Source organism: Andrena cerasifolii, chromosome 8, assembly GCF_050908995.1.
Source record: "Andrena cerasifolii isolate SP2316 chromosome 8, iyAndCera1_principal, whole genome shotgun sequence".
Lineage (NCBI taxonomy): Eukaryota > Metazoa > Arthropoda > Insecta > Hymenoptera > Andrenidae > Andrena > Andrena cerasifolii.
Window position 1 is genome coordinate 4,037,130 of NC_135125.1, and position 21,189 is coordinate 4,058,318.

Below are 21,189 nucleotides of genomic sequence, written 5' to 3' on the forward strand. Positions count from 1 at the left end.
GGTCAGAGGGTTACGAGTTTGCAGAGATGCAGTACTGACGATGACAGCAAGTAGTGAGTCATTTTATAATTATTTGAATGGGGGTGCACGTGGTACAGTTACTTAGCTCTTTCGATTCTGGCCGTTCCAACACAAATGCACGACATGCAGAGGCCCTTTTCACATGGTCGGTATTCGTTTGGGGAACTCTTATGCAATATTTCGCGAATATGGTCTAGGGCGTCTAGGCAGTAGCCTTATGGCGTGGTCCTTTTCTAAACCATATTCACGAAATATCATAGAAATGTTCCCGAAAAAAATGCCAATTATATAAGATGCGCCACTAAACGTTATGCATGTGTGTTCGAAAGAGCAGCATCGATAGAGCTGACCATACAAGGTACTCGTAGATAGTGACATGCATGTGTCTGTCTCAAAATAAAAAAAATAAATCAATACAATTGTTGCTCGCGATTCTTAAAATTTTATATCGATTAATAATAATTCGTAAAATAATCCGATCGATCGAGTCAAGTAGAGTCACCGCGAAATTTTTTTACATGGGTCTCAATGAAACTAGTCTTCCTAGCAATCTTGTATTCTAGCAAGATCTTTTATGATCGCCAGTAATGCGATCGTAGAGTCCACGCTTTTTTTCGCGTCCATATATTTTCAAGAGCGCCGCGGCTCTTGTGTAGAGTTGTATTACCGCGAATTTACAATCAAATTTTTGCGGATCTATGATTTATACAGAGCACGGAAGCTCGTGTTGCTTTTTCGTCGCGAAAGTAGAGTCAACCTTTTGCGTATCGGAAATTTGTCCAGAGCACCGGTGCTCTAATTGCTTTTTCATCGCGAAAGTAGAGTAAAATTTTCGATTAGCTTCAATTTTCAGCTCAGCTCTGTGCTTGGTATTCTAGGTCCTAGAAAGGACCTAGCTTGTGGGCCCTAGAGAGGGCCCAGAACAGGGGCCCTAGAGAGGGCCTTCGGCATAGGCCCTAGAGAGGGTCCTAGTCATGGGCCCTAGAGGGGGCCTAGCTCGTGGGCCCTAGAGAGGGTCCTAGTCATGGGCCCTAGAGAGGGTCCTAGTCATGGGCCCTAGAGAGGGTCCTAGTCATGGGCCCTAGAGAGGGCCTTCGGCATAGGCCCTAGAGAGGGTCCTCGTCATGGGCCCTAGAGAGGGCCTAGCTCGTGGGCCCTAGAGAGGGCCTAGAATTATGCTAGCTTAGTAGCTAGCTAAGATGTACTTGCATGCATGCCGTAGAATGTAGAATACGAGTACCTTGTATAAGTGGGTCGTAATCTTTGTGCGTGCATTTTGGAAGGAAAAGCATCATACCTAAGGTACGCAATGCATTTGGTAGGATAAGCTTCCTACATAATGCATGCAAAAAGACCTTACCCAACAAAAACACATTCAGAAACTAAGGAATGTGAAATAGATGAAATGTGAAATAGATGAAATGTGCGCGTTTAATAAAGAGGAGCGCTAAAAGTTGCTGTTTAAATATAAATTGTCGGTTTGAGTTATAGTGTTTGTGATCGCCCGTAATGCGATCGTAGAGTCAGTGTTTTTGCGCAAGTAAAGCTAGTCGAGAGCACCGGTGCTCTAATAACTTTTTCACCGCGAAAGTAGAGTCATGCACGAGTCCAACTGCAGCTGCAACGTTGAGAGCTAAGCTGGGGCTGAGTTGAGGGGTGCTCGTCTGGGAGCTGCTGGTCAGAGGGATGCTGGTCAGACGGATGGTGATCAGAGGGGAGCTGGTCTCAGGGATGCTGGTCAGAGGGTTACGAGTTTGCAGAGATGCAGTACCGATGATGACAGCGAACGGTGAGTCATTTTATAATTCTTTGAATGGGGGTGCATGTAGTACAGCTACTTAGCTCTTTCGATTCTGGCCGTTCCAACACAAATGCACGACATGCAGAGGCCCTTTTCACATGGTCGGTATTCGTTTGGGGAACTCTTATGCAATATTTCGCGAATATGGTCTAGGGCGTCTAGGCAGTAGCCTTATGGCGTGGTCCTTTTCTAAACCATATTCACGAAATATCATAGAAATGTTCCCGAAAAAAATGCCAATTATATAAGATGCGCCACTAAACGTTATGCATGTGTGTTCGAAAGAGCAGCATCGATAGAGCTGACCATACAAGGTACTCGTAGATAGTGACATGCATGTGTCTGTCTCAAAATAAAAATAATAGATAAACCAATACAATTGTTGCTCGCGATTCTTACAATTTTATATCGATTAATAATAATTCGTAAAATAATCGGATCGATCAAGTCAAGTAGAGTCACCGCGAAATTTTTGAAATGGGTCTCAATGAAACTAGTCTTCCTAGCAATCTTGCATTCCAGCAAGATCTTTTATGGTCGCCGGTAATGCGATCGTAGAGTCCACGCTTTTTTCGCGTCCATATATTTTCAAGAGCGCCGCGGCTCTTGTGTAGAGTTTTATTACCGCGAATTTACAGTCAAATTTTTGCGGATCTATGATTTATATAGAGCACGGAAGCTCGTGTTGATTTTTCGTCGCGAAAGTAAAATCAACCTTTTGCGTATCGGAAATTTGTCCAGAGCACCGGTGCTCTAATTGCTTTTTCATCGCGAAAGTAAAGTAAAATTTTCGATTAGCTTCAATTTTCAGCTGCTTGGTATTTTAGGTCCTAGAAAGGACCTAGCTTGTGGGCCCTAGAGAGGGCCCAGAACAGGGGCCCTAGAGAGGGCCTTCGGCATAGGCCCTAGAGAGGGTCCTAGTCATGGGCCCTAGAGAGGGCCTAGCTCGTGGGCCCTAGAGAGGGTCCTAATCATGGGCCCTAGAGAGGGTCCTAGTCATGGGCCCTAGAGAGGGCCTTCGGCATAGGCCCTAGAGAGGGTCCTAGTCATGGGCCCTAGAGAGGGCCTTCGGCATAGGCCCTAGAGAGGGTCCTAGTCATGGGCCCTAGAGAGGGCCTAGCTCGTGGGCCCTAGAGAGGGCCTAGAATTATGCTAGCTTGGTAGCTAGCTAAGATGTTCTTGCATGCATGCTATAGAATGTAGAATACGAGTACCTTGTATAAGTGCAGAGAGATCGACGATAATCGTCAGTCTATCTCTCTTTCGATTTCGCTTTCGCGTTCGCGGTTGTCACTAATAGTAGAGTCAAATCATCGTTTCCCTCATTGCAAGCAATGACGGACGCGATGAGTTTATTGAAATGGAGGGTGGATGGGATCGGTGTTTGTTTCGGGATGGGTCACTTTCGTAGGTACCTCCGCGTTGGTGTGCCCGGTTCCTTGGTAACGTTTCTCAAGCATTGCGACTTGCAAAACGATATCAAGCTAAAGCCTACGATCTAGTTTAAGGATCCAGATCGAGCGAAACTTACATTCAGTGAGTTTGGTTCGGTCTAGATATCTAATCAGAATTTTATTCTCTTTCAGGTAGGTATTTCTTCGATGGTTTTACATGACTCTTCCTCTGTCATGCATCTTATCGATGTTTCCATTCTCTCGTCTCCATTATGTATCTCTACGATGGGTTTTCATGATTTATTTCATTTCGTCGATTTCTTCGATCGTTTTGAACTCTGTACTTCCTTGGCGACGTATTCTACGTTACATGATGAAAGCATGTCTTCCACAAAAATAATGTTGTTTATATAAATTTTTATGTTAAATAAATTTGTTTTGCGTTAAATAAACCTGAATAGGACAGCAAGGTTAAAAGGCGTATGTGTTCTTGTATGTATGTATGTATCTTGTTTTGTTGTGATCCTTCTTTCTCGGTTGTTGCACGGAATACGTTTATAAAATGATTTTTAAGTTGTTACGCTAACAGAATCATTTGTAAATCACGGGTTTCGAATAACCTAATTTTACACTTCTTGAATTCTAATTCCTACCACACGTAACGTTACAATCTGTTTCGAGGCTTCATCGGTAACGTTGCATGCGACACAAAAATGGTAAGGGGGTTCTAGGACCCCCCAAACCGGTGACAGAAAAATGCATCGGTTGATAGGGCTATTCTATACCTCGTCTGTGCACGAGCTGCCTAGAGCTGACGTTGTTACCGAGAGAACCAAATCAGACACAAACGAAAGTCTTGTACATACTATGAACTCCATAAAACCAGGTTGTAACTGTAGTGTACGTGTTAATAAAGTCTGCTGAAAAGATTTCTTACATTGGATTATTCGAGCCACGAATAAGGAATGAAGATAAAGTATCTTTTATTCTACTTGTTATTTAACCAACTGTTCAAGATTTATTTTCACTCACAAGAAGAGATTTTTAGATGTCCGTCTTCGATTGCTTTGGTTTTTGAATACATATGTTTTAAAGGGGCGAAAAATAAGAAATATATGTCTTTTTATTTTGGCTCAATTGCATGTTTAGGGTGCAACCGCCCCTTAATGTTCATAAGAAGAGATACAAAAGTGACTGACGATAAGAACATTATCCATACAGCAAGTATAATGAAAATGTTCAAATCAAATTTTATTCAACAAAATGTTATAACATTCTTTAAACTAACAATAGGAACTTTTGTACCTCTTCTTTTTCTTAATTTTTAGGGGTGGCTTCACCCCAAAATATGCAAACAGGACAAAATAAAAAAACACGTATTTATTATTTTTCAGTCCTCTAAATCATATCCAAGAACCAAAGCAATCGGAGGTGGATACCTAAAAACCTCACCTGGTCAGTGTAAGTAATACTTTCTTCGATAAATGAAACTGTATTTTCACCAACGACCATTCTATGTCTGTAAAACACCAGTTCTCGTCCGATCACTGAAGTTAAGCGACATTGGGCGCGGTTAGTACTTGGATGGGTGACCGCTTGGGAATACCGCGTGTTGTTGGTATTTTTTTTTCTTATCGCTCCATTTTTGCTGTTTATAACTATGAAAATGACGTTTTTTTACGACCTTGACCAGCTACATGTGTTCTACGATACTTTAGGTATCGTACTGTCTCCCAAATTGGTTGCATCTCCTATTTTCGAAAGAATTCACCGCATCCCCATTACTGGGAGATTGATTGTAGGAGGGAGAGGGATCGATTGTAAGAATGAGAGAGAGGGCACCGTAATTTATGGTGTTGCGCTTTTCGCTTATAAATCTGTGTGAAGTTAGCTCATAAGGCATCGAAAGATATCGAAATTCAACGCAGGGCGAGATTTGAGAACGGGCATCTGCGTATGTCCTGCGAGTATGTAAGATTGTCAAGGCCAAGCTACCCGAGTAACACGTGCAGGAGAGGTCTTGGGTGAAGCTCAAAGACAGAAGCCGGCAACTGTTATCTTCCCCATAAATTCTTTCGGGAAAAGACTTTGTTTATAATAGCGGGCCTCTTCTCGGAACCCCCAACCGTTACTTTCCCGTTCGGGACACGTGCATCGACCACCTGCAACCAACAAGTGAAGGAGAGATGGCTAAGGGACCAACCACCAACGAGGCTGGAAGAACATCACTGTCTGGATTGGACGACGGCGCCCGCCTGGAGATGCAAACTCATTATTGTTCTTGATTATAACGAAAAGTAAACCTATCTATCACCGAACTTAATCTAAATTCGTTTATTCAAATCCTTACACTTCACCTCTCGAAGAAGCTGGAAGCGAAAACATCTTGGGCTACGTGAACAGAGCGGATCAGCGCTCCACGGACAGCAAACCAACCTTCCTTCTAAAAAATCCCTGTTGACTCTCGCAACAATGGCTTGTCGCTGTCACGTGCCCTCTTATTCATTCTGATGTCGCATGCTGCCGAAGGTACTCTGTAGCGCTATTTGTTTGCAATTTATGGATATTGTTTATATTATTCTAATCACATCATTTTCACATTTGCGTTGTATATTATCAGTATAAAAATTGAAGAAATTTTGTTAGACGACAAGTCAGAAATTCAAACGGGTTGATTACTGACAGAATGGCCACTGTTGGAACGATATTTCTGAGCCCACTGGAACTATATACCCAATTTAAAAAATACATGTAAGAGAAATTCCAATTTTAGAGAAATTTAAATTAACAGCTATTTGAAATATGAAAATACACGGCATTCGTTACTTTGGAAACTTCTCGCAATGTTGGCGCGACTCTATCGTTAAATATTGTAATTATTACTTAATATATTTTAATACTTCGACTATTAGGATTCATATTACTTATATAATAGACATTTATAGGAAACTAAACGAACAACGAATGCAATTGATAATATTATTTATATAATTGCGTGACCAGAACCAAATAATAAATATACTATACAACCTAATGCGTCAATTATAGCAATAAATACGAAGACAACAGGCCAGCTGTGTGTTACATGTAGTATATGTCCAGCAAAGTACACACCAAGAAATCCTGAAAGGATATATTATTAGTTTTGCTGAAATAAAAATAATATATGAGTGCTTTGATAATACCAGGGATAGCACCAACAGTATTCATTAATCCAAATACGCTGCCAGAATGTTTTGGTGCAAGGTCTGAAGGATTTACAGCAATTGCGTTATTATGAAAGCCTGATCCACCAATTATAAATGCGAGGCAAATTATTGCGCTTTGAAAAGTTTCCACTTTGGCTGAAATCATTTCAAATTTAATTTCATTAACTAGTTTTCGGTAGCGCACCTAAATATACGTACCTAAAATCAGTAGACTTATAATTTCAGTAACAAAACATATTGTTTCGATTATTTTTCGTGTCACTGTTACAGAATACCCTGCTTTTATTATCTTTTCAGAAAGAGCTTTGCCCAAAAATGTGCAAGGCAACATTGACAACCATGGTACCATATTTACAACCCAACTCTAAATGAAGGAAACAAGAAGTCACAAAATCTTACGTAATTAAATTTCAAAAAACATTGGGAGATATTATGTAATAAGTTATTACCTTTACTTCAGGAAATGTGTCGTGGAAATATGTTGGCATCCATGATAGCAGTACAAAAAAACAATTATTTTGGCAAGCATGGCCTAGTACGCATGACCTGAAATTTATAAATGTTTCGTAATTTTTCACAGCAAGATTTGAATCCACCATTTTATGACTTATGTCAAAGGAATTCAAATTTCTCCTAAGAACAATGATTACCAGAATGGGGGCTTTTTTAAAAGCTTCAACCAAGGCAATGCGTAGTTAGTAGTCGACTTAGAAGCTGTTCTTTCCTTAAATGGTAGAGTATGGTAACTTAGTAAGAATGTCCACGTCAAACTCAAACCTCCTATATCAATAAACTTGTTAATAACAACAGCATATACGCGTAATCTGATTTATTTATAAACCGTATAATGCAGCAGTTAATCATATTACAATTTCGTAGAAATGCTCATAATGTAATTTTTTTTCAATTTCAAAAGCACATGCATAATTAATAAACTTGATAAGTTCACATATAATTTTTACATCTTCCACTGATACATTTACAGTCCTACAGGGTGTACCAAAATAATATAACAAGCAAAAAGCAAAATTGTTTCGGTGACTTTAGAAGTCTGAAATATAATCATACCATTAATGGTTAATTAAGAGTCAGATACACTGGCATTTTCTCCGCCGAAATAGGATCCTGTCAGAGCGTGATCCACGCCTGTTTAGTCAGTTGCATTAAAACTCAGTTCCTATTTCGGCGGCGAAACCGGGAAGTGCAACACGCGGCGTATAAAACGCAAAGTGTTTGAGGCCTAAGGCCCGGTGCAGACGAGTGGTTTGCGGCAGTATGGCGCCGCATTCATTCCCACATGAAGTAATACATGCGTTCGTCAAAATGAACGCAAACATGCCGGCTAAGAATCGTAAAAATTTGTGTCCCGCGTGAACTGCGTCATATAATTCTATATTCTGCTTAAACGCGCAAATTGCAGAAAATTTTTGCGACTGCTAGGTGACATGTTTGTGTTGGTTTGGGCGGACGTAAGCACCGGTCCTATTATTTGTCAAAGAACGGTTCATCTTCGATGTGTTATTTCCTTTTTTAACTTATCATATGTCAGTAGCGAGCAGAACGAGTATACATAAAGAAGACTGATCTTGAATTTTAGGTTAAAAATACATATTGCGACATATTTTTTTATCAGCGATTTTCACTAATCGAAATGCGAACAATCGTGTGTGAAAGTCGTGATATGTAATTTGTTATACACCTATCGCCGTGTGCTCAAAATTTAATGATAACGTTTTAATTACTTAAATAAATTATGAGTAGCCGAAAAAAGTAAATTCTACGTCGTCGAAAGGTAATAAGCGAACGTTCAGTTCACTGTACAATGAAAAATTTCCGGTTTTACTCCTTGCATTATATTTGGATACCCTGTATTTGCAGACTACAATATGTACCACTTGATCTATGATGTTAGAGGAAAAAATTGTTTACTTTAAAAGGACAAACATTAAAGTAGACTGCATATTTATATGAACACAGTGGCACAGCTGAAATCAACACAATCTGCTATAAAGTTCCCTAACCACTGATTCGGATGTAAAGAGACTTATTTTATAGCAACGTATTAAAGCTCATACATACGTAAATACTCCAACAAACTTCAAGACCTGAAACAATGTATTATCAATGTACGTCAAATATTCATAAAATAATTCAACTATGGAGACATTTATTTGCCTCCCTAAAAGTGTGTCGAAGTAAGTTATCACTGTAGGCACACTTTTAACAAAGGAATTAATAACAAAAATACAGGTTGTCCCAGAATTGAGGGACAATCCGGAACATGCAAGGAGACATCGAAAAGTCCTTTACCGTTTTGGGATCCGAAGCGTCGGCCTCGAGGTATTAACAGTTGAATATTAGTGATGCAACTTCCGGGCCGCGAGGTTTCAAGCCGAGTCAGTTGAGCACGCGGGCGTAGATACAGGTTCACCCAACAGTAGAGCCGACTTTCTGGGTCAAACCGTGAAAATGGGTTAGCGTTGCTAGGAGGGTGTTCGTGCTTTAGGACTCACTCCTCTGCTTCACCTGTTTTGGCTTTGAACCTCGCGGCCCGAAAGTTGCACCGCTAATATTTAACTATTAAGGGAGTACATGGGTATTTCGGAATAAAAAAAATTGAATTTTTTTCGATTGTTTATGGTAGCCATAAGTCTTAGAAGTATTTTAAAAAAGATTTCATTGAAATATTTCGAAAAATTGTGAGAGTTACAGCGTAAAATGTAATGGAAGGGCCAATGCAGGTCAATGCGCCGCGGCGGGACTTAAAGCCGCTTTTTAGTCCAGTGAAGTTAGACGGAAATCTGCCCAATCTACGGAATAAATCCCAGTAAGCTAAATTTTAGTGTGGGCCTTTATTTGGTTGGTTTAAACAATATGTCAAAAGTCCCCATCAATAAACAAAATTTCAGGGGGCAATTGCACCCTCTTGGAGTGAATTTGGGCAGCAAACAAAATTGTGTTGTACTCAGGAGGACATCCTCTACATATCTACAGAGTTTCATAATTTTTTGAATTTCCGGGTTCGAGATCTTCCCTTGTCAAAAGTATGGGGGTTGAAACTTGGTAACCCGACATACACGAAAATGATTACTCCAACAAAAAAACTGATACTACCTTTTTTGTAGAGAATTTCCTAAGCTATACATTTCATAATAACTCTTTTTGTCGTAAAACTGCTAGATAACGAGATATTCGCGAAAAACTGTTATTATTTTTTCAACCCTCTGTAAAATTTTTAGCGGCGCTCGAATCGATGGGGACTTTTTACATATTGTTTAAAACGATAAATTAAAGGCCCGCACCAATATTTAGCTTGCTGGGATTTATTCCAAAGACAGATCCTAATTTCACTGGACTATTTCCCAAAACTGTGTTTCTCAAGACGGTGAACATCGTAACTCGAGAACGGATCGATATTTTTTTATGAAATTTTAAATGCACCTACAAAACACTTTTCTCCACAATGTGGACCTCGCTCACTAAGATCGCATAACTTTAACAACATTTATCACAGATTTACTTCAGTAAATTCCTTCAAAATTAATATTTGTTGTATAACTCCATGAATTTTTATTACAATTTTTCGACCGAGTTCCACATTGTAGATTTTGAGTTAAAGGATACTTATGTACAGCGATTTTGCTTTTAGATGAGTTGGTCAATCGGAATCGTGTTCACCAAATTACGCAAGCACTCACTTTGACGTCTTGTATATTAATTAATTTTTAATATTTTGTAAACATTCTTATTTGAAAAATACGCCTTATATCCCTAAGAAAAGAGCAAATGGTTTAAGTTATTACAGGCTCTAGAATCTAGCGCAGAAGCAACCGTTGTTTTAGCCGTCTAATACCCATGAACCCCCTTAAGGGAACCTTAAGGTCTAAAAGTCGATTTTTTTTATTTCATTTTTCGAATATTCAACCTTTTAGGAATACGTGTTTAGAAGGATTTGTTGAAATTCGTAAAATTCCTGAAGTTATAGGCATTTGAGTAGCGGCAAATGCATGGGCACCAACCGGCCACTCGGCGCCCACGTAAAACTTTAAACGCGCTTTTCTCGAAACAGAGTTCTCAAAACGGTGGGACCTGTATCTCCAAAAGTTATTATCCGATTTGACTGAAACCTTTTTTATTTTGAAGAATATACTTCTGGCTAGGGGGGAAACAAGAAAAATTACAAAAATTGAAAATTTATAATTTTCTAAGGCGTTGAAAGGATGAAAACTATAGGGAAAAAGTGATTTCAAACTGCAAGTGTCGTTGTTTTCTAAAAAAAATGTCATTTTTGTAAATTTTCTGGTTTCTCCCCTAGCCAGAAGTATATTCTTCAAAATAAGAAAAGTTTCAGTCGAATCGAATAATAACTTTTGGAGATACAGATCCCACCGATTTGGATCAATTTTTTGACGCCTTGATTTTAACGATTCCCCGGTGCCGTCTGCAATGATTAATTATAGAACAAAAAATATATTTCTATAATTTAAGACGTCCTTAATACAATGCAAAACGTCCCATTAAACTATATATAGTAGTTTTCCTTTAATTAATTCCTAAAGATCACCTATTTTTTCGGGCTCTAGACCGGAAGGTCCCCTTAATATCTCGAGAACGAAACCTCGGATCCCAAAACGGTAAAGGACTTTTCGATGTCATCTAGCATCAGGATATTACACGTTTCGGATTGTCCCTCAATTCTGGGGCACCCTGTATACGACATCATTTTCTAATTGAGTTAATGAACTTGTCTTGATGTCAGCTAAAACACTCTATCATTGAAACATGTAGATACAGAAATATGCAAACTTCTCAAAAGCTTTTTAGCAACGTTCGTAATCTTGAAATCTTGAGAACTATCGTTATGTCAAAGAGTAGAGAATAACAAGAGGCGACAGTCGGACAGAGATATTCAGCTGCCTATACAGCCAATTTAAAGGGACATGTGACGCCTGTTACTATTACCTTTTCTTTGGCCGTGTAATAAATTTTTTATTCATCATATTATACGTCCCTTTAATGTAAATAATTTTTTACTCATACTTTGTCTCATCACCAGGAGCAATATGCATGTTTAGAATAGTAATACGGCATTTTTAGGATAGCATAATAGTATCCACTATTAAATTAAATTACTAAATTATTATATCCAACCAAACTGTGAACATTAGTTATTTCGTAATACTAAGCTAAATAAATCATTCGACTATGTAGGTACTTACCTAATGTCCGAAAAACTGTCATCCAGTTATAATTTTCCAACAAGTAAGAACCTAAAGAACCTGTGAGTAATGTACCTAGAGCAGATCCCGATGTCAACAAACTAAAGAACGAGGCTCTTTCTGTTTCATGCAATCGTTGGCTTATCAAACTAATCATACTTGGAAAATGCATTCCTATAATACAGAATTTTCACGTGTACGAAAAAGAACGCATTCGTTTGTATTTTTAATTAAAGCCGGTTGATTTACTAATTCCAGAAAAATACCTTGAAACGCTCCATTTATTGTTCTTACTGTGGCTACTAATAACACGGACGTATCACTTTTCGAAAAGAACTCTATAATTTCTGGCATGAAAAATGTTGTCATGGACCATCCAAGGGCAGAGATCAGCAGTACCTTTTGCCCTCCAATCTTATCGCTAATATAACCGCTAGCAACCTGTGTTAATGTATAACCCCAGAAGAAACTTGATAATATTATTCCGGAGTCTGGTTTGGACCATTGTTTCTCTTTACTTATAATTGGTATTAATAAAGGAACTGATGTCCTGGTTGCGTATATGAGGCAAGTGCCACATAACAAAGATAAGAACCATTTTCGCCTTTCCTTCCTGAAGTATGTTATATACTTCTCAATTACATATATCATCAGAGAATTTGTTTTAAGATTTCATATGATTTTGTAGGATAGAATAAATACCTTGTCCAAGAAGAACTTGTTTTCTCGTGTGGCATTAAACCTAAAGGTATTTGCATTTGCATTTTTCGTCAAGTTGTTTTCTTTCGTAAAAAAGCTATTGCTGTTTCCATGTGTTTGGAACAAATGCGTTATATATTCGCATATTTCTGAGGCTGTTGATTGGACATTATTGACAGAATATTATACCGACGCTACGCGTATAAAAATCCTTGAAAACCGCAGAATTACCGTGTGACTATCAATTATATAAATTCGCGTCATCAATAATTTTATTAAATTATTTACAATTGGTCCATTGCGTGTGAATGTTTACCAATAACTTTACGGGAGTACGTTCTACTTACTATCATGATTCAAACAAGCTCGACTGAACACCTACCAAGTCTCTTTTAAATGACATGTCATATACGTAATGTAGCTATGTATCGGCTTTATTTCAGCACGAATTGTTTAGCACTATTCACTATAGTGTTGATCTCATCTTTTCCGTATAGAAACATACAGAAGTGCAGTAGAGATGCATCGTTTAGAAACTTTACTTGCTTGACATTCATACACCGTCGAAACACGTTGAACCACGTTGAACACAATTAAACACAATTGAACACAATATCAGGTTATGTGTGCATGAACTGCGCATGCGTCAGTCACGCACACATTTACCACCGCCCCTGTAGGCGTTTCCCCCTCCATCAGCGTAGCTTAAGCCCGCCGATCCCTGCACAATATTGACAATATTCACGATATTCGCTCCAATTCACTCCATTCAGCACTCTCAGCAATCTCACCCCTGTAGGGTTTTGTCAAAGACTATATAATAAGAGTATAATAAGAGGCGTCAGTCGACAAGGACAGACATAAACTAGGGAAATTACTAGACAACCAATTTAAATGCCCATTCGGCAATGATCGGTAAACCACGGTAAACTTCGGCAATAATCAGCAAATTGCGGTAAGATATATTTAGTCGATTTGAATATCCCGCTCGAATAGACAAGCAATTTAAATGCCAAAGTCAAGTAAGGAGTTCAAAGGTTCCACCCCACTGATCTGTATATACCATAGCCATATATAGACTTAGCAGAAGCTGGGACTATCAGCGAGGGGAACAGTAGGCTTGGAAGGGAAAAGGCAGAGGTCAGATACAGGCACGTCGGGTTAGCTTCGGAAGCATTCGGCACGCATAACCACTGCGTTACCCGATTTGCCTGTATCACTTCCCTTACCGCGAATCTTACACTCCCCCTCAGCTTACGCTTCGTCTATATATGTCTATGGTATATACTACTGGATAGTAGACGAAGATAGGCGGCTTGTGCCGAATAGAAGCCATTTTGATCCGAGGAAGATTCTCAAGTGTGACGTCACACAGAGACGCGAAAGTTGAGACTTTGTGCTGCGTCCATTTAATTCTTAGGTCCATGATGAGTACACGTAGATACGCCCTCCCCCTCACGGGGGTCCATCCCTCCCTCCCCCAATTTGTCCCAAAACCTATCTATTCCGATAACTCGGAAACGATTAACACAGGTGTATGCACACTCAGCTGAAACGATAGTGGCCGATCCAGATTCGATTGTGACAGCTTACCACGGTTGGCTTTTGTTCATCGCTAACATTCTAAAACATTTCATGAACATGGTTTAGGGCACTGTAAAGTCACCGATTCCCTTCTAGAACATTTCTGTTTCGTGAGGAAACATTACTGTGACGCCATCTGATATGACACACGTTCACGTAGTCCTGTCAGTGACAGAATGTCACGAAATTTAATTTACATTGCTTCGGTTATGTTTACTTTCCTGTTGTTAACATAAAATAACGGATAGTAGATTTTCAAATAAATGCGTATTTCTTGGCTCTGCACATTTCCACTAATAATGAGCGTCTTAGATTTTAATCTATGAAGACTGCTACGAATAAAATACCACAAGACTTTATTCATCTCAGTATTCTGGTTTCCTAGCCCTTGCCATCACTCCGAAATACATAACATTCGTTTCCATTCTTTTCCTTATTACCCCACCATCCAGCTTTATTTATTTGTGTCTTCCATTATAAATCCGTTGTTTTATTTACTTTGGACATTACAAGTTTATCGTTTATAGTCTCAAAATTATTATGACTTTTCTTGAGGTTCATTGCAATAAAAGTCATTTGACATTTAAGGCGGTATTTCTTGGTGTCATTTACCCTACAGCATCGTGAACAGAGCCGATCGCGCAAATTTATATAATTATGACAATCGTGGGCAGATGGTGCCACCGTGGTGTTTCAACATGAATTAGAAGTGTTCTAGACGGGAACCTGTGGCTTGGCAGTGCCTTCACCATGTTCATAAAATACTGTAGAATGTTAGCGATAAAAAAAAAGGCAACCCTAGTAAGCTCGAATCGATTGTTGGTGCTACTAGGCACCAGAATCGACTTCCCTTCGGAAATTTGGCAACGTTGCATGTCACTTGACAACATATTTCAAGGTCATCAAAATCGGTGAGGTATGCCCTTTTCTATAAATATATATTGAGCTACCGACGTCTTCAACACGACTGTAAGATGTCCAGATCGGGTCTCAAGACGTTCAGACCAAAAATGAATGTAATATAGTAAATCAAGGAACTTTTATTAAGTTTGATCTTATTTTGAAAACCATTTATGTATCTGTTATCTTCTCCCAAAAGAAGCGAACATATGCTTCAAGAGCTTAGGCTGAAGCAGTGGGGCACTCACGATTTAATCTTGAAAGGAACCGAGTTGATCGGAAGAAAATATTTTTAATGCAAATTCAATAAAATCCATTAGGTAATTCTAAAAATTTGTTTAAAGAATAAAATCCAGTTTAGTGATTATTTACAAAAGGACAGTCCTCACCGATTTCGATGACCTTGAAATATGTTGTCAAAGATAACATTCCGAGCAACTTTTTCCTATACAGGTTACCGTCGCTCGGCTTTAGTTTTCCAGATATTTGCAAAAAACTCTGATCGGTAGTTCATTGGGGTTCGATTGTTATAACTTATAACTTCCCTATTGGGGGAGACTTTGGGGAGATTTACACATTTTTTATATCTCCCAAAACTTGGCGTCACAGGAGCCCGCTAAATTATCTAACCTAAACCAACTACCGATCACAGATTTTTGCGAATATCTCGAAAACTGAAGCTGAGCGATGGCAACATTTATAAGAAAAAGTTTTTGAGAATCATGTCCCCGACAGCATAATCCAAAGTCATCGAAACCGGCGAGGACTGTTCTTTTGTCAATAATTACCTCCAGTTTTCTTTTTCTTTTTTACAAAGCTCTCTTCTTTGGGGGGTGTCCCGTGTCAGGACTGCCCAGGGTCCCGTGGCCTCCCCCCTGGGTGCGCCACTTTCGCTAAAATTTGAAATCAATTTTCTCGAAAACGAAGCGCGATGCCAACAAATTTCATTCCATATTTTCGACTTATTTTTTTCAGGTAGAATTACTTCTTAATTTTTTTCCCACATGTAGCCGAACACCTTGTATACACATTTTTGATTGAATGCTGATTTCCTGTGACGCACGTTTTTGCCAAGATAATCAGTATTAGAAATGGTGGGGACAGCGACGAACTTATAGCAAGAAACTACTGATGGATTTGATGCATGAGATAACGTAATCGCACATAGAAAACTTAAGAATCATTAATACAGTAGCAACTCCTACAAGATTACAAGCGTGTATGAATATGAATACATACACATACGCGTTTCTATGCATACGTGGAACCGTTTCAACGCAGGAGGCAGTTATTTTATTACCATTTATTCAGCTGCGAAGAAAGATATACATAATTATTTCTGCGACCTACATAGTATTGCTGTACACACTACAGATTATGATGAAGATTAATTACACAACATAAATTATGTTTTATGCAGTAAATACGATATGATGACCAATATATGCGATAACAGTAAGTATGCTAATGGTTCAGAGGTTTTATATCGGACGGTATTTATAGAAACAGCGAAAGATGTCAGATAAAAATTATATAAAATTGTACGTATATAAAGTAGATACACACTTATCACGTAGCTTGTGTAATTTGCGATAAATACCGTGATAAAATTGTATCATCGCCATTGCGAGATTTCTTTCGCGCATGAGCATGCATACATATGTAGATATATGTAGCTAAGTCGGTATACTCGGTTCCCTCCAGTTACTGGACGAGAGCAGATGAGAGTTGATTGAAACATTAAGGCCGCCTGTATTTTATTTAATTATTAATAAAATGGCGCAGAGCACAAGGCTCCTTACGCTGTCATCTGCGTGTAACTTATTTAAAAATAATTGCAATGCTACCTCACATATCGTTCGGTCGTCGAGGTAAGATTTACGCTCCATAATAATTATCCGACCTCTTTAACCTTCTCCCAACTATCGAACATCAGTTACTTAAAAAAACGAGGTATAAATTATTCGATATATAAGTGTTCTAACTTATTTGTAAAGACAACAGGGAGTATTGAAAAGGGTTTTCTCTTTCTAAATTCTTAATTAAAAAATAACTGTCGCCCTCGCACGTTAACCGTAAATGTAATCTTATTCCAGTTCATGGTGGGCCCATGTTGAAATGGGCCCGCCTGATGCGATTTTGGGCATTACGGAGGCATTTAAGAAGGATAAAAGTCCTAAAAAAATTAACTTAGGAGTTGGTGCTTACAGAGATGATAATGGTAAACCATTTGTCCTACCAAGTGTTCTGAAAGTAGGTATATGTTACAGATCTTATTTTGTATTTGATCTAATGTTAGTCACGAACGAACAATAGGAATAGGAATATAGTAAAATTGGTTTGATTCGTAAAATGAGATTTATTGCAGGCGGAAGAAAGAATTAGGGCTAAGGAAATGAACAAGGAATATTCGCCGATATCAGGAGATCCAGAATTTTGTAAACATAGCATTAACTTGGCTCTCGGCGATTCTAATGATGTTGTTGCAAATGGTTTGGTATGCACAATGTAATACACATGTTCCAATGTTGCAAGAAAGATCCTGTTTGATAACTTTAACTGATCACACTCTTTAGAATGCTACCGTTCAAGGAATCTCTGGCACGGGTTCCCTCTGCATCGGAGCAACCTTTTTATCGCACTTTTTCCCTGGGTGTAAAGAAGTGCATTTACCTACGCCTACATGGGGCAATCACGGCCCTATATTTAAACTTGCAAGGCTTCCTGTAAAGTCCTATCGTTATTATGATCCCAAAACCTGTGGACTGGACTTTCAAGGCGCTTTAGATGATATATGTGTTAGTAACTTCTGAGCACTATCAAAAGTACAATACCTCTAAGTTCTATAGGTAATATCGTTCTTTACAGAAAATTCCAGAGAAATCCATTATTCTTTTGCACGCATGCGCGCATAATCCCACTGGCGTTGATCCTAAACCAGAGCAATGGCAAGAATTATCGGCAGTAGTAAAGAAAAGAAATCTTTTCCCCTTCTTTGATATGGCATACCAAGGATTTGCATCAGGTAGAATAATCTAAGAAAAACCAATAACTAAACTGGCAATTTTACGTATTTGAACATTTAAAATTTCAGGAGATACAGAGAAAGACTCGTTGGCAGTTAAATTGTTTCTCAAGGACGGGCATAAAATTGCTTTGGCTCAATCTTATGCTAAAAATATGGGTCTTTATGGTAAATATAGAAATTTAATATTCAACGATCTTTCGTGGGAAATAAGAATTTGAAAAATTAAAACACTTTAAGGCCGAGAATCGCGGAAATTCTCCAAATCAGCGATTCTCGGCCTTATTGCGCGATCTTCAACCGTTTTTAGCTCAGAGGAACGTTGAACGATTTTCATGAAATTTTAGACACGTATACAACTTACTTCAATCTACAAACGAGTTTTTTGAATTTTCATAGCAGGCTCAGAAAAAAGTTGAAAAAACGACCTTTTCTATTTTTTTTGCTATTCCAACCAAGTGCATTTTTTTCAAAACGACGAATCACGTCACTTAGCAAACTAATCCTTCTAGCTTCTAAAAAAACTCAAGTCGTTTGGATTAATTTTAAAAAAGTTATGCGATTTTAAAGAGTGTACGATTTATGGCTGTGAGCCACTGTATACCCATTTAAAACTGTTATGTTGAAATAGGTGAACGTGTTGGGGCATTTACATTGGTCAGTTCCGATAAAGAAGAAGCAGCGCGTACACTTTCGCAGCTAAAGATTATAATTAGACCAATGTATTCTAACCCTCCCATTTATGGTGCTAGAATTGTTAACGAGATATTAGGGGAGACTGAATTAAAAGGACTGTGGCTTCGCGATGTGAAAACAATGGCTGATCGTATTATTTCTGTGCGCCAAAAGTTACAGGATAATTTGAAAAAGATTGGTAGCTCCCGCAACTGGACGCACATTACAGATCAAATTGGAATGTTTTGTTATACTGGCCTTAAAGCCCCTGAGGTATTACAAATGTTTTTCTTTAAATTTCTGTCGTGTGTAATACGTGTAATGAATAATAAATCATTCGCATTATGTTTACAGGTAGAAAAGCTTACGAAACAGCATAACATTTACCTAACTAAAGACGGTAGAATATCCATGGCAGGAGTAACGTCAAAAAATGTAGAGTACCTTGCAAGTGCCATCCACGAAGTTACAAAATAATTGAATATTTCTGCTAATGGTGAAAAAGTTGAACCAGAATTTGCCTTATAATATTCAATTACACAATCCGTATACATAAACGTACAGTAATAGTTTTCAGACGTAAGCTTTAAATCCAATGCATTTAATCTTGCATGTCATTTTTATAAAGGCACTGCAGGCAGTGTAGCATTCAAGGTGAAAATCTAAACCGAATGTTCTGTATCACAATGGAAGATGTATAATAATCAATGTAATTTCTTGTAGAATCAGGATTTATATTATTATGAATTATTACGATGTAATGTAATCAACTATTACAATGTAATGAAACATTCAATTTTTATTCGTTTATCATGTAAAAAGAGATTTTAATGAAATGTACTAAATGTATTACAATCAAAATTGCTATAATTTATTTTTCTAACGACTCGCAAGGGAACACCGCGAACCCGGACTCACCGTTTGGAACGCAACTTTGTGGGTTTCTCGAGTGATTCAAAACAAGAACAAACGGTGTCTTTCATTTGGGCCCTATCGCCCTTTAAGGGGGTGAAAACTAATCTCAAAGTTAAATTGGCACTTCCACTTTTTCGCGCATAACTCTCTAAGTACAACAGGCAGAAAAAAATGTTTCAAACAAAAGTTTAATGGTGCAATAAGCGCTACAAACTTCCATTAACAAAAATTTGAAAATACAAAAATTCAGACTATTTTTAACGAATAAAAAACGGGATATTTTTCGCTTAATGGGTCCTAGGTGCCGACGCTAAAGGGTTAATGGGAATTTCATGTTTATTTTTCAAATAGTCATAATTTTGAAAGAAACTACAGTATTAAAACCCAGAAACCGTTAGAAACCTCCTACTTTAATCCACTTTTAAAATCAGATCCAGTTTTTGGTCATCGGATACATCGTAGGGACTGGACAGTGTCCGCGACAACGCTTTGACAAATTACACCCCTCCTATTGGAAGTGATAAGTCTTTCATTTATCATTTTTCGATCATCATTGAGAAAAAATTAATTAATGAATATATATCTTTTGGTAGGAAAAATTTTGATATTACGTATACCTATGTACATATACCTGTTTCTAAAAAAATTCTTGAATTTTGTGTGTAACTTATTGAGGCAATTTTATGCAGACTGAAATTATATTTGGAACAAAAGCATATTTTGACAGATTTCCGTCCAATCCGAGGATTAAAGTGTTTTTTTATGTCATATGTGGGGTAAAGGCAGGTAATATGGAACATCTGATTTCAAAAGCTCGTCAAAAATAGGGGAATTTGTTTTTTTTTTAATAAAATTGACACGAGGGGATGAAGGAACTAATGCATAATTATATTTACATCGTCAAATGTAAAAAAATCCAATTGTTTTGCAATTATAGTAAAAAAACTGAAAAGAGTGAAAATCGGCCGTTCGAAGAAATGGGCCCTAATATGGAACACCTAGGAAATTTGTAAAGAAAACAAAAATCTTTACTTTTTTCTTTACTAAAAATGAAGATTTATTAAGTAGAAGATACAAATAAATAAATATACATCATTTTTGGAATTCATCACTGCTTTTTGCGTCTCCTACACGTTGGGCACGTGAATAATACGTCGGAAGCCCCACATTCCTCGTGTGTCCACTGAAAGCAGCGAATACATTGGGTCTTGGCTTGGCTTGGCTTGACGATGGCGCCGTTTCGTTTCCCATCATGGCTGGCGTTGGCTAGAACCGTGGTTTGTGAATGACGAGTGATCCGATCACGTTCATTCCCAATCACGGTGACTTTTCACAGTAATCCGTGATTTTCGTGATCACTTCTGATTGGTACAGGCAGAACAGTGATTCACGATTTCCGTGATCTGATTGGTGGAAAGCATAACTGCTCTTTGCACGCACCACATAACCCCAATTTCTAATTTCTCTTGAAACATTCTCAAGTCCTCACTGTGCTTATAGAATCTCAGTTGTATATTTTGAACCAATGTAATCGTTCTTGATCTATTTAAATTAACGAATATTTCTTCACTTTAGTTAAAAAGTATAATGTATATGTGAATACTTTAGCCAATCAAATCACTGCGTGCACACATTGACTATTTATGAATGTATATACTAGGTATATATTCTCTGAATTAGCACGCTCTGACTGTAACACAAGCTATATTTAAATATTTTATAAAAAATAATTCAATCAAGATCAAGA

At 38.0% G+C, this 21,189-nt stretch overlaps 2 protein-coding genes and 1 non-coding gene across 3 annotated transcripts; 2 read left to right on the forward strand and 1 right to left on the reverse strand.

Moving 5' to 3' along the window:
- The first annotated feature begins 4,716 nt into the window (after positions 1-4,716).
- LOC143372767 (5S ribosomal RNA) lies at positions 4,717-4,837 on the forward strand. Its single transcript, XR_013086361.1, has one exon. It is a non-coding gene; the product is annotated as a 5S ribosomal RNA (ribosomal RNA).
- Positions 4,838-6,186: 1,349 nt separating this feature from the next.
- Positions 6,187-12,950, reverse strand: Mfs18 (major facilitator superfamily transporter 18). Its single transcript, XM_076818043.1, has 8 exons — positions 12,347-12,950; positions 11,911-12,257; positions 11,645-11,818; positions 7,076-7,205; positions 6,875-6,971; positions 6,624-6,789; positions 6,402-6,560; positions 6,187-6,339 (listed from the first exon to the last, which is right to left on the reverse strand). The coding sequence occupies exons 1-8, from the start codon at positions 12,406-12,408 to the stop codon at positions 6,200-6,202; spliced, it is 1,275 nt and encodes a 424-aa protein (XP_076674158.1). The 5' UTR covers positions 12,409-12,950; the 3' UTR covers positions 6,187-6,199.
- Positions 12,951-16,496: 3,546 nt separating this feature from the next.
- On the forward strand, positions 16,497-19,410 carry Got2 (glutamate oxaloacetate transaminase 2). The gene is made up of 8 exons (XM_076818276.1): positions 16,497-16,698; positions 16,924-17,080; positions 17,196-17,324; positions 17,404-17,625; positions 17,696-17,852; positions 17,922-18,020; positions 18,484-18,800; positions 18,882-19,410. The coding sequence occupies exons 1-8, from the start codon at positions 16,604-16,606 to the stop codon at positions 19,002-19,004; spliced, it is 1,299 nt and encodes a 432-aa protein (XP_076674391.1). The 5' UTR covers positions 16,497-16,603; the 3' UTR covers positions 19,005-19,410.
- Positions 19,411-21,189: the final 1,779 nt, after the last annotated feature.